Source organism: Festucalex cinctus, chromosome 18 (assembly GCF_051991245.1).
Source record: "Festucalex cinctus isolate MCC-2025b chromosome 18, RoL_Fcin_1.0, whole genome shotgun sequence".
Classification (NCBI taxonomy): Eukaryota; Metazoa; Chordata; class Actinopteri; order Syngnathiformes; family Syngnathidae; genus Festucalex; species Festucalex cinctus.
In genome coordinates, this window is record NC_135428.1 from 19803169 (window position 1) to 19817609 (window position 14441).

The following is a 14441-nucleotide window of genomic DNA, read 5'->3' on the forward strand; positions in this document are numbered from 1 at the left end:
TAAAAATTAGATTATTTTTAGCAAATTTTCTGAATATTGTATTTTAATAGCTCTTTTTGATTGTTTTAAATGTATGTTGAAATATTTAGATTGATTTTGGAGATTTAAAAAAACAATTAGAAGTTTTTATGTTTAAAAAAAAAAAAAAACTTTCCCAACTTTTCATGTCACTACCTAAACAGAAAGAGTATTTGTCTGTAGGCAGGGCTTGGTTTTAGCCACACCCCTAGAAATTTCATCAAGAAGAGACACTGCTTTCCTGTTCATTCATGGCTACATGCCCACCAAAGTCTGAAAATCAGCATGTGGTTTTAAGTACCATCACTATACCAAACACCTAATTTCAGCAATTAAACGAATATTTCTTATTTGAATGCTTAGTGTTGTGCTTTCTATCTCTGTACATATGTTTAAAACTGTGTTTGGTAGTCAGATTGCATCTAGCATTGTTGAGCAGTGATAACAACTATCATAAAACATCACTACCGAAACAGTCACTACCAAAACATTTGGAAAGGTTTCAGTTGTGACAATATAATGTTCATTTTTTAATAAAGTAAGCCTTTTGTAATACAATATATGTCATGCATAATCTTTATGATTTTAATTACATTCCATTTCATATTTTATATGAATTTAAATGGAGAAACATCCAAACTGAGAGGCTTAAGCAAAGAGTTAAGCATGACCAAGTGAAATACCAGAATCATAAGAATCATATTTAAAATTGAATAAAGAGAAAGAAATAAAAGATGGAAGGAAGTAGGAAAGATTAAATGTATCAATTACATATCCAGTAGAGAGCAAAGGAAAGTCAGAAGAGCATGGAGGAAAAGACTGCATGATCAACGGATGTCTCTGAAAAAATAAAGATGGCGGTGTTTTGCGGGGCTTCCTCGCCAACGAGCACGCTCAAGTGAAGGTGATCAGACACCAGGGCCTCGGTCTTCAGCAATGTCAGAAGTTGAAGACCTGTCCAAAATGTCCTCCAAGAAAGAAGATTCAGAAGTAATTAATGAAGCATAATATCCAACACCCATATTTTTCATCACACAACTTTGCAATAGTTCAGGAAAAATACATGTCCTATAGGTATAAGGCAAAACATGCATACAGAAATGCTATCATGCTCAGAAAATTCTGTCTTGTTACTATGACCCAAAAAAAAAAAAAACATTTAGCATTCCCACAAACAGTTCAACAAGACAACAAACAACCCTGATGCAAAGTTCACCAATTAGAAGAAAGGTAACAAAAAGGCTGTTGTCGCAGTAAAAATGTTCCTAGGCCGAGATGATAACAGTCAGCATCAGCAGGAACAAATGAGACAATGACAATATTTTAAAAAACAACCAAAAGAGGTTTTCTGACACAATGCGAAATGCATTTTTTATATTTTCGCAATGCAAATGCTTCCTTTACAAAGGGAAAACAAATGTTGTCAAAGTCTTTGCCTGCGACTTTGCATACAAAAGAGGCAGATTGTAAAAGTAGATGTTTTAATAGTCAACATTTCATCATATTTTGAAATCAAAATAAACCTCACATATCAAATTACAACGAACCATTTCACCGAGTAACACCGCCATTTTGACTTGTGACGTAGACTCGACGTTGGCGCGGAGCGAGTGGCAACGCAAGATGGCCGCCGGTTACTTCTTGAAAAGGCGAGTAGGCGGTGTCATTGCTGTTGACGCATGCGCAGTTACTCAGTTGAAACTACGGCTGGTCAACTCTGGGAAGCTGCTTGCACCACACAAATAAACGATTATCTTTCTTTCTTTCTTTAAGTCAAGCAGGCTCGTTTTTCCCCCAGTTCCATTTACGGGAGAAAAATAAAACCTGCCCAGCAGCGATGAACTTTTTTGGTTTTGGTCAAAGTGCCGACATCGATATAGTTCTCAATGATGCCGAAACGAGGAAGAAAGCTGAACATAAAAGCGAGGACGGAAGGAAGGACAAATATTTCCTCTTCTACGACGGGGAAACAGTGTCGGGGAAGGTCAACGTCACCCTCAAATATCCTGGCAAGAAGCTGGAACACAACGGAATCAAGATCGAGTTTGTTGGCCAGATAGGTAAGCGACAGGCGGGGGCCTGCACCGTCTGCACGACACTCAGCCCGGTTGAGAAGTAGCAGTATATGTAGAAGTCTCACAGTCGATGGCGAATAGTCGCTTGCTATCACTCACAATGTAAAAGTGCATGAATTTACAGCATAATTTATTAAACCCTGGATTAAAATACCGGCACGTTCTTTCGCACTAGTTTTCAAAATTGTGCACAACACAAGTGTTGGGTCTCGTGACAGATCGCACTAGCTCACGTCAGCTGACAGCAGCCATTGGCTAGCCGTCAACGCGAGAGCATGACGCAGTACTGAGAATATTCTTATTCACACTATAACTATTTATTTTTTTAGGCTTTCATTTACATATACTAGCGGCCGTTAATAACGAGCTATATTTAGCCTGTTACATTCACTTAAGTAACTTCACTCTATCAAGTGTATCAAGTGTGTCAAGAGTAGTTTTAATTCAACATAGATTTAAAAGAGAAAAAAAAAAAAGAAAAGAAAAAAAATTCAACATAGATTTTACTTCTGCTTAATAGTATTTTTTATTATTATTATTATTAAGAAGAACCACTACATTTACTTTGTTACACTGAGCTACACAGCTCTCATTTGTATTTTGATCTGCAGGTATTTATTATTGCAATTTGCATGATCAACTTTGGTGACTTTCACCAATTCAGCGTACACACAGGAACAGCCTTTGTTAATGAGTCATCCACAAGTCGTTGAAGAAATAACTTGAATCTGTCACAAGCAATAACAAGTAAAAATGTATTAAAAATAACCAGTAAAAATCACTTTGATTTTGATTTTTGGGTTGTGGTTCAACAGAATTATTTAAAAGATAAACTCGTGAAACAGGCCTGAAGAAAAGCGATGGTCCCCTTATAATGATTTCTTGCTCGACCTGAGGCAATCACTGTAATCAAACGAGTTTTGTAATTTTCAATGAAACATCTGCACTTCTCAGAAGTTTTGGCCAAATCTTGTTGTTGTTGTTTTTCCCCCCTGTGGGAGACGGTCAAAATGGTATTGCATAAGGTTGCTGAAAAAACTACCATGTGCCCTCATGTAGTACGCCTAATAATGAAGCTTCATGAGGCACTTGTGATATTTTGTTTGTACTCCAGTCTCCTGTAGATGGTGCTCTTGGATTAAAAATACAAGCTACTAGTAGTAGTCATTGTGATGGAAAATGAATAAATTTCCACTGCATCTTTAAACAAAGAGTGCCAACTAGAGGAGTCAAAACAAATCACAAGTGCTTCATGAAGCTTGATTTGTCCATCACTACCTTTTATAGTATTCAGGATTTTTTATTTATTTATTTATTTATTTTGGTTAAAGGCCCAGTCTGCCGTTCACTCAGGAAAAGGCGCTTTTTAAATACAGGATTTAAACAAACAAACTACTTCTCAATTTACACCTATGGGCTTCTCTTAATGTCTGGTGGTGATTTTTTTTTTTCCTAAACCCCCACCCCCCAGCCTGTATTTTGCCATTTTGTGTTTGTTATGTAAACAGCTGGGCCCGGTTGTTCAATTCTTGGTTATTTTAACCACTGTTTAACCACTAACCGCCTGTTAAATTCTTAACCCGCCGTTAACTAACCAGCCGCTAAATATGCGTTGTTCAAAACATGGTTAGTCACGCCGTTTGTTACACCGTCAAAGTTAACCGTGTCGTTTACGTCACTGGTTAGCACCGACATATTCGACAATTCCTCTCTTTGTTTACTTCCAGGTCGGCGAAAGCAATGAATAATGACCCCTGGCACTCGCCAAAAAAATAAAGAAGCCGGAAGTTTTCTGCTGACAAAAAAAAACGTTAGTTTCTTCGTCAGCAAAAAAAACTTCCGTTTAACGGTTAAACAATCAATGTTTGAAGTAATTTAGGAGTTTTTGTGACATTTTTAATTCATCATGATTTATTTTTGTTTTCTCTCTGTCCATTTTTAGAACTTGTCTTAAAAAACACATTTTTATTCTTTCTCTTTTGACTCAGCATGAGACTTGGAATTTTATTACTGCTAAGAGGTAACGTGTGCTTAACCCTTCATCAGAATAATCACCAATGTCAAAGTCAAGCCCTCGATAGACTCTTTTTTTTCTTGTGCTCAGTGGGCATCATGAAGGCAGCATTAGCCACGAAACAGTTAACCACATTGTTAAAAAGTTAGTGGCGGTCCTCAGGTGTGTTAACTTTAACAGAAAGTTAACAGCTGGTTAAAGTTAACAGAGTTTTGAACAACAAGATGACAGTGCCGTTAAAGTTATCGGTCGGTTAAATCTACTTAACCAATGTTTAAAAGCTATCACTGAGTTTTGAACAACCGGGCCCTGGACGTTTATGTGGAAAGACGGTGTTTATACCCCTCCAGCCAATCGCAGAGCGGGGGGTGGCGTGTCGCAAACGGGGCCGGGCAAATTTGTCGGCTGTGTGATGTCACTCCCGCGGCAATTTGTCAGCACGCACGGATTTTTTATTTTTTTTTCACTCACTCACTCACTTACTCACTCACTCACTCACTCACAGCAGCTTACATGTGTGAATGAGTGAGTGGAAAAAAAAAATCTTCCGTGCAACTTGTCTTCTCACATCAGGTTAGACTTCAGCAGGGAGCAGTTGTCAGAAGTGAATGACAAGTATGCACAAACTCTTGTAGAAGGTTTGAAGATGTTCCACTAGTCTGCAGCTGTCTGATGGTATTAATTAATCTCTTCCAGAGCTCTACTACGACAGGGGAAACCACCACGAGTTTGTGTCTCTGGTGAAAGACTTGGCGCGGCCAGGGGACCTCATGCAGTCGCAGACGTTTGACTTTGAGTTCACGCATGTGGAAAAACCATATGAGGCTTACACTGGCCAGAACGTCAAATTACGGTGAGCTCCACTTGAGTTCTTTGGCTGTTGTGTGGCAAATATTTTTCAATACTGGGCCAACCGCAAATACATTCTCACTGTCTTTTTCTACTTTTGCCTTTAATAATTTACACTAGAGAACTACAACATTAGTTGCACCTTCACAGTCTTAATACAGGCGTTCTAGGTTGGTCTTACAATGGGGTCCACATTTTGCCAGTCATTAAGGCTGGATTTCTGCTCTGCTCATTTCCAATTATTGATGAATAACTACAGTATGGTGTACATCTTATTTCAAAAACTGACGGGGTAAATACTGAATTGATAATCACATCACAGTATATAAACAATTTCACTCGCATTGAGCACAAACTGAGGAAAACTCATGACAAAGCTGTGGAACGAGCTGCCTGTGTCTGTTAGGCAAGCCCCCACTGCAGGCTTTTAAATCATGCCTTCATTTGTACTCTTTGGCTTTTAAAACTCAGCAGTGACTGCCACATTTTGAACCATATGCTAAACCTAAGAGGAAGGAAGTAGGGGTGCACCGATCACACTTTTTTGGCCGATCACCGATCTTTAAAACTGTCTGACCTGCCGATCTCGATTTTTGCCGATCCCGATTTTTTTTTTTTTTTTTCCTCAAAACCAAAGCATACACCTTAAATGTTCCTTTTTTTTTATTGGAAAACACTGAGCAATACCTGTCAAACAAGGTAAAACATGTTTAAAACACATTTAGTAGTTCTCTCAAATATAATTGAAATAAAAAATAATAAAATAAAACTTGTGGAATAGGTTATAGCAAAGACCAGTTTTGAGAGCTTTAAAAAAAAAGTGCACGGCAGTATCAGTAAAGCTTCCTTCCTGAGTATTTTTTCCTTGTAGTGCAAAACGGATAAATGTCTAAATGCAGATGTGTCACAATCTAGATGTAAAATATCTTGCACCAACTTATAGGATCAAAACCTCCTAAAGTAAAACATTCTACAAAAAACAAAAAAAAAGTGCAGTATGCACAACATTTTCAAAGTCAACAAGTTGTCACAACAACACAACTCCAGTCACTTCTGCATTAATGGAAAGTTTTTCTTGATGAACAAAAGCATCTCTGCTTTATCACCAGACAAACGACTTCTTTTTTCATCGACGACATGACCAGCTAAGCTAAACAGGCGCTCGCTTTCAATGCTTGTGCATGGGGCAGAAAGATAGGCTCGGGCAAGTGCCGCAAGTTCAGGGAAACGATTTTCATTGAGCTTCCAGAAGGCCAATGGATCCTGGCTTCTGTCAATGGGGACCTCAGAAAGGTAGTTCTGTACCTGCATGGCAGAAGGGCTGGCTAATTGCTGCTCCTTTTCAATGTTCTCCTTCAAGATTTCATTGTGTACTGAGAGCAGTAGACTACACCTCTTAGCTGGAGGCACTTCTATGTCAGGAGGTTCCGGTTGGGTAGATGTTTCAGTAGTGGGTCTCTCATCTTCGGGTCTGCATCTGGTCTCCTCCTCTGCAAGTTTGGCCAAAAGGAGCTCTCTCACTTCATCCTTCACCTCTGCTGAGAAGTAGCGATTCTTGTACCTTATTTTGTATAAAGAAAGATAGATCAATCATTGCGCTTTGTATACATTGTTCCTTTTATGGTGACCATGTAAATAGGCAAATACAGTTCAGAAAAACAATTTTAATTTTAAAATTGTTTTGTAAATAAAATAGTGTAACTAATTATTAAGGCTAAAAAATTCAATATTCAGAAATAGTTACTTGCCTTGGATCAAGAATGGTGGCTAGGCTGTACAGGGGCTCATGCTCAATGTTGCTGAATCTTCTCACAACAGCCTCCAGTAGTGTTGTTTTGGCTGTCGCCACACCACGGTCTGTGTCTGCTCGTCTCTCCAAAAGACGTTTGAGTGCAGTGATAGCTGGGATAACATCTGCTGCTGTAGCTCTTGATGAACTGATCTCCTTTGTAAGTTCTTCAAATGGTGCAAGGATGGTCAGCACATTTTCCATTAGCTCCCACTGGTGTGTAGTGAGTGTAGCTGGTAACTCGTACTCGGCAGCATACACGCTAATTGCACGTCTCTGCTCCATCAGCGACTGCAACATGTAGACCGTGCTATTCCATCTAGTGGTAACGTCTTGTTGTAGACGCTTCCTCGGCTGACCTAACTGCGTCTGTATGTCGTACAGTCGAGAATAGGCAATCGATGAATGTTTAAAATGTCCGACGATTTTCTTCCCGTTGCTACAATATCTGCGATGCTGCGCTGCGCCAGTTGTCCCTCGTTGACAACGAGTTGCAGCGTGTGTGAGAGGCAAGGCAAACTCTTCAAGTTTGAATCATCCAGTGCTTTTGGCCATATTACGAGCATTGTCCCGAAGAATAACATGAACTCTTGCATGCTCGATTCCCCATTGAGCTAACATTGCCTTAAATTCTGCCGCTAAGTTATCAGCAGTGTGAGACCCCGACATTTCTTTGCAGTGTAGAAGCACTTTATGGCGTTCAAATTTTTTGTCTATCCACTGCGTAGTAAGACTCAACATCGACATTAAACTTACATCAGAAGTCCAGATATCTGTTGTAAAGCTGAGTGTCTTTGCATCGGCTCTAAGCAGGCTGTGAGTATGGCTCCAAACTTTTTTAAACAACTCCGGTAATGCAACTTCTGAAAAGTATTTTCGACTTGGAAAATCATATCGCGGGCTCAAGTGCTACATCAGGTTTCTGAAGCCTCGGTCCTCCACGACCGAAAAAGGCTGGTCATCTAATGCCATGAACTCCATTATTTTTCTCGTGGTCGCTTTGCTCCTTTCGCTGCTCATAAGCGCCAACAGCGGTCCATGGTCTGGCTCCTTGCTCGCGCTAGCTTTAGCTAAGTTAGCCTTAGCTTGGTTGCTAACTTCAAACGCCGCATACTCAGCAGTGTGGTGGGTCCTTAAATGACGAATGAGGTTTGTTGTATTGAATGCCTTGCGTGCAGTCCCACCACGACTTATTTCGACGTTGCACGAATTACAAATTGCGATCCTGGGCTCCTTTACTTTTATCGTGAAATACTGCCAAACTGTCGACATACTGCTGCTGCTGTTTGTATTGCAGCGCACACAAGTGCGCATTTGCACACGTGACCTTGTGGGCGGGCTTATGTCTCAGCAGAAGAGGGCAATGGTTGACTTTTTCGTACTTTTATGCGAGAGAGATGTGATCGGTAGACAAGATCGAATTTATTTTGAGGGATCGATCAATCACCGATCGCCCAAAATTACGAAAATTGAGGCCGATCGATCGGTGCACCCTTAGAAGGAAGTCCCCCAGGGCCGCATCACATTTTGAGCTAAAAAAAAAACCCTCCTCTTTAACGAAGCATTCCCGGTTGTGCGTTTCACCTAGAGCTGTGATAATTTAGAGGCATACATAAGAGCCCTCGACGTACAAAAAAAGTTTCTTGGAATCATATGCTCAACCAAACAGGAAGTCCGCCATTTTGATTTACGTTGTAGCCGTTTTTTTGTGGCCTTTTTTAGGGGTCATATTTTAACGAACTCCTCCTACAAAATTTATCCGACCGTCTTCAAACTTGATGTGTTTCATCTTAAGATGTTTAAGATGCAAACTTATCGAAAGTTTTTTATTTTGTCACACGCCGTTGCCATAGCGATGCATTGTTTGCCAAGTAAAATGCTGCTTTTTTTATTTTTGGTCTAAATGTGCGAAAACTCATGAAACTTTGCACATACATCAGACTTGTCATGAACATGAATATTTTAGAGATTAGTTGTGCAATTTGCAATAAATGGCTCAATAGCGCCCTCGAGACATTTTTATGACGCTTTTGCGATTGTATGATTCAGCTAGATTTGTAAAAATTGGGATACCTATCAGCCTAAGACTAACCAAAAAAGTATTCTATAAGCCATGTGCCAAGCCATTTTGATTTTATTTTGTTAATTGTGCATCATTTTTGGCCTTCCATGAAACGTTGCAAACACAAAGCATGGCAAAAACATTTACAATTTAGACAGTTTCCTATTTCACAGTACCCCAACATGCCAGAACCCCGACGTGCAAGTACCCCAACATGGCCCGGGTTGCGAGGGCCCTTTATAGCTGCTCGCAGCTCGAGTTTGCTTTATGTTTTTAATACTTTGGTGACACATATGTTGTCATTTAATTAAACGTTAGTGTTGTTCCGATACCTGTACTGGTATCGGCAGAGGCACCGATACTGCATTAAAACAGTGGTATCGGTATCAATGACTACTATGCCGATACCATTAATTCCAACGCTAAAATAAATCATTCACTTATATGTGACATGCTCACTGCATACCAATCTAAGATATCCTACTGGCCCTTGAATGCTGTGAACCAATGGCAGGACAGCTTTTTCTTGTTGTGAAAAAAAACCTGTCTTTTAAAACCTTAGGTATCGGTATGGTATCGGCATCGGCCGATACTGCAAAGCTTGGTATTGGAATCGGTATTGGGGGCCAAAAAACGGTATCGGAACAACACTATTAAACGTGCTACAGCTATATAAATAAAGTAGTATGGTAGTGTGTGGTTTGACAACTACTGTACTGTAAATGTATAAAAGGTCATTTAAAAAAATAAAATATATATCAATGCTGCACAAACTGATAATATAGAGTAAGTATATTTTATCTATATATATTGATTGTTGATACACTGAAATTGAACAATTATAAATTAAAAAAGTTGTCTAAACGATTTGTCGATTGTCTAATATCACTTTTGATGAATTTGATAATTAGTCGTCGATTAATTGATTAACCGTTGAACCTCAGATATAAAATATTAAAAACTGTCCTGCAATATGGATTTGTACAATTCATTTGTAATTTTAACAAATGAAGGTCAAACTCGTGTTGTCTAAAAATGTCATATTCTTGTGAATTTTTTTTTTCTTAACAATTTCAGCCTTTTATTTTTATTTTTTTTTACTTTATATTACAGCTTAGAATATGGGTTGCCGAGTGTGAGTGTGACCACAGCTATTATTAAGATATTTTTTATGATAGAAAATACGAAGGAAAATGTGTTTTCCTTGCAACTATTTTTATTTGAAGACTAATCTTTTGCTTCCAGCTATTTTCTGAGAGCCACAGTTGGCCGTAGGCTGAGTGACCTCACCAAAGAGTTGGACCTTGTGGTTCACACGCTCAGCACTTACCCTGATATCAACTCCTCCATCAAGATGGAAGTAGGCATCGAGGACTGTCTCCACATAGAGTTTGAGTACAATAAATCCAAGTATGATTAGATTTCACTGATAATGCAAAATGTCTATTTTTTTTTTTTTAACTGATAAAGGTTGATCGTGTACTTTGCAGGTATCACCTAAAAGATGTTATCGTAGGCAAGATTTACTTTTTGCTAGTGCGAATTAAAATCAAGCATATGGAGATTGACATCATCAAGCGGGAAACAACTGGCACCGGGCCCAACGTCTATCATGAGAACGATACCATAGCCAAGTATGAAATTATGGACGGTGCACCAGTACGAGGTAATTTGAAAGATTGTATCGCAGTGATAAATGACTTTTTTTTTTTTTTTTTCTGCTATTCTAACTATGCCTGGCCCTGACCTCTGCAGGAGAGTCCATCCCCATCAGGCTGTTCCTAGCAGGCTATGAGATAACGCCCACCATGAGGGACATCAACAAGAAATTTTCAGTTCGCTACTACCTCAACCTGGTCCTCATCGATGAAGAGGAAAGACGATATTTCAAACAGCAGGTACACTATACTACACTTTTGCATGTCTACTGGTGACATTGAAACAATTCATTATTTCATTATTTTTGTGTCTGTTACATATTGTACCTACTGTGAGGATTTTTGTCCATACGACATGATATCAAGTGAGCTCGACCAGTAAAATCATATATTGTGATATCACGCTATTAAAATTGCTACAATATTGGTGGTGTTATGTTGCAATATTAAAAGCAGCACTCTGTTAAAATGGCCTGGTTGTCCATTTGTGCTGTTCTAGGACCCTCTGTTTGTTAGTTTTTTAGTCGGGATGTAACGATATCCAAATGTCACAGTACGATATTATCACGATATGAAGCTTACGATACGATAATTAGGGGTTGGCGATATTTAAACAAAAGTCACAATATTGTAAAAAAAAAAAATTATATTATAATAATTAACTCATACTAAAAAAAGCACAATATTGTACTTTTGTACATAACATCAATATTATGTTTTATTATTATAACGTTATTATTATGTTGCGTTGTTAATGCACGCACACATTGAGTTCCTCCACATATTGATTTGCTTCACAGGCATATTACGTTCCCCTTCATCTGACAATTAGCACAGATTTTAAACATAGAAAGCCAAAAAATCCCTAATGAAAATTAAATTGCACTAAAAAACTAGCCACCAGAGGGTGCTACAACTGCACAAATGGAAATCAACCTGACTTATTTTAACAGACGTGTTGCACTTAAATATCGTGAACATGATGACGACGATATTGTGGCAGTTTTTAATATCACAATATCGCGCTTAGCATTACATCCCTATTTATTAGCGCAGTTTAAATTTAGTTAGGCATGTTTTGGCCACTAAATTGGCCTCACTAAAGTGAGAACCATTTTAAATGTAGGAATGTTAGAAAGTCATCAACTTTCCTATAAATGTGTAAACTACTATATATTAAACATCCATCATTCCATCCATTGTATACATAAAAATTTACACAGATGTCATTAATACAATGCCATAGATTCCATCAAAACCAACTCATACAATAAAATGTTATTTTATTTTGTTGTTTTTTTGCCGTCATAAAAATATATCTGTATAAAAAGTCATAATGTTGAGTAACGTAACAAGCAGATGCATGCCACATTCTCAAAACTTTCAGTGAGTCAAGTAAACTTGGAAACTTATTATTTGATTACCTTCATGTCAGAAAAAAGCTGACTCGCACGGATGTCAAGTCTTGTTTTTATGGTCCTAAAATAATGATTCCGCTACCATGGCCATAGATCTTTAATGATCCTGCCATCAGTGAAGGATGTTTTGTGCTTTACGGAGGCTCGCACTGTTTCCTGAACTCAATGGGCACTTGGATGAAATGCCGATTCATACGATCACGTTGAAAGATTAGTTTTTTGTGTGTCTTATTGGCGTGAGCGCACTCTGCAATTGTTAACCACGCCAGCTAACATCCCGGAGTGAAGGGAAAATTTATGACCCGTCAGAATTTTGGACATGTTTTTATGTCTGTAGGTTTGCACTAATAAATTACATGTGGAAATTGAAGTCTGCTAAAAACTTTAATGGTCCCAGGGGTGGTTGATAAGACGATATTAGATAGTTAAGAACTTTAATGTGTTGACGATCTCATAAAGCTGACAGATCGGCAAGATCGTCTGTGGCGCATACAGTTCAACTTTATGCGGGCTCAAGTTTGGTTCATGCTTGATGCATCTGTGTGGTCTTTTTTTTTTTTTTTTCTTCTTCTTCTTTTCCCCCTCCCTCACACAAACACGAGGCCGAGGGCACGGGCGGCCGTGGATGAGTCGGACGCTCGCGGGAGCTCCGACCGCCTGGCCGGCTCGATTTGCGTCCCCCCCGGCCGCGGCCCGGCCACTTCGGAACCTTACCCGACAGTGGACGTGTACGCAACTCTCCCACGGCCACATTGCCCACACGCTCACCTACGAGAATTTATAAACTACACGGAGTCACGGACGAGCAAATGCGAGAAACGAGAAAAATTTTCTACTTTACAATTCTGGGTTTTATTTACTTTGCTAACTCATTCCAAACTGTTTTTGTCGATAGTTTATTGAGGAAAAAAACATGTTCAACTTCTATTGTGGTGTTAACTAGTTATTCCACTGAGCAGTTGCATTTTTATTTGGAGAAAAAAAAAATGCTTCCTGATGTTGCAGGAAATCACGCTGTGGAGGAAAAGCGACGTCGCAAGGAAGAGCATGTCTCATCAAGCCATCCTTGCCTCCCAACGCTTCGAAGGCTCCTCCAACCCGGGGAAAAGCCAACCTGATGAAGAGGGCGGCTTAAAAGCCTAGCCAGCAAGTTGTGAATATGAAATTCATTTCTGTGCGACTGGAGTGAATGTGCTGTGCTTATTTAATGTGCAAGTGTGTGTCAACTGTCAAGGGAACAGAACAAGCTCAGATTGTACTTGCAAGTTATTTTGTGTATGTTTGCTTCGAACACCTTGAGGTTTCCGATGGCCGGAGTTTACCAAATGGAGACTTATTTTCCTGTGATGGATAATTTTACCGACGGAACAAAAATAAACACCAAATTAAGTAATGAGTTGGTATTGGCTTAGCTAACATCAGCATCGCCATGCGCTTGTATATAATTTGCAAATACATTTTGACTTAAAGTTTGTATATGTGCGTGTCTCAAACATGGCCTTTAATTTTAGCCTCGCTCTGCTGCAGCTGTGGTGAACCATTTATCAACTAATCATTTACAAAGGAATTGCTGGATTTTTTTTATTATTCATTTTGAGTTCAATAAAAATGAACTGAGTATGCAGAGCGAAACACTACTGAAAAATGATTGTCCATCATTCGATTAGGCATTGTGCATACACAGTAACAGTGCAAATATCAATGGTGTCTGATTCTGAAGAGGCAACAGTTTAACAATGTCTATAAAATCCTAAATACTGCCGCTTTCATTCTGCGCACATAAAAATTGGTTATGATTTGATATATGGTCGTAGTTTGCTTGCATTAAGTGACGTTATTTATTAGGGATGTAACGATAATGGCAATATTGTGATATTAAAACAGCCACAATGTCGTCGTCGTCATGTTCACAGTATTTAAATGAAACACATTTGTTAAAAAAGTCAGGTTGCTTTCCACTTGTGCAGTTCTAGTGCCCTCTGATGGCTAGTTTTTTAGTGCTATTTAATTTTCATTATGGATGTTTTGGCCCTTCAATGTTTAAAATCTATGCTAATTGTCAGATGAAGGGGAACGTAATATACCTGTGAAGCAAGTCAATATGTGGAGGAGCTCAATGTGTGTGTGCATTACCATAACAATAATAATAAAACAATATTGATGTTATGTACAAAAGCAAGCACAATATTGTGCTTTTTTTTTTTTTTTGTTTTTTGTTTTTTTACAACATTTTGACCTTTTTTTAAATATCACCAACCTCCCCAACCTCGTGATAATTATCGTATCGTGACCTTCATATCGTGATATAGTTCCGTGATGTTTGGATATCGTTACATCCCTATTATTTATATTATCCATCCATACATTTTCTTAACCGCTTATACTCACAAAAGTAGCAGCCATATTTGAATGTTTCAGCATGCAATGATCTCGTACCTGCTCAAAACTCGACAAGATGGCGCTTTGCAGGTGATGTCATTATTTTGATACATAATGAGCTCAACCCCCCGAGGAATCAGAGGCCATTGATATTTGCACTAATACTGTTGATACAGCAC

At 38.7% G+C, this 14441-nt stretch overlaps 1 protein-coding gene across 1 annotated transcript; it reads left to right on the top strand.

Annotated features, from left to right (window-relative positions):
- The first annotated feature begins 1704 nt into the window (after positions 1-1704).
- vps26bl (vacuolar protein sorting 26 homolog B, like) lies at positions 1705-14133 on the top strand. The gene is made up of 6 exons (XM_077505404.1): positions 1705-2078; positions 4804-4960; positions 10053-10217; positions 10298-10473; positions 10563-10705; positions 12889-14133. Exons 1-6 carry the CDS (start codon positions 1856-1858, stop codon positions 13024-13026), a joined length of 1002 nt encoding a protein of 333 aa, XP_077361530.1. The 5' UTR covers positions 1705-1855; the 3' UTR covers positions 13027-14133.
- The last annotated feature ends 308 nt before the right edge of the window (positions 14134-14441 follow it).

Bases quoted from the DNA above. Each gene is read 5' to 3' on its own strand.
- vps26bl (XM_077505404.1), top strand. From the start codon at position 1,856: ATGAACTTTTTTGGTTTTGGTCAAAGTGCCGACATCGATATAGTTCTC. The intron at 4,961-10,052 runs GTGAGCTCCACT...TTTTGCTTCCAG, and splicing joins GGCCAGAACGTCAAATTACG to CTATTTTCTGAGAGCCACAG. The intron at 10,218-10,297 runs GTATGATTAGAT...TGTACTTTGCAG, and splicing joins TTTGAGTACAATAAATCCAA to GTATCACCTAAAAGATGTTA.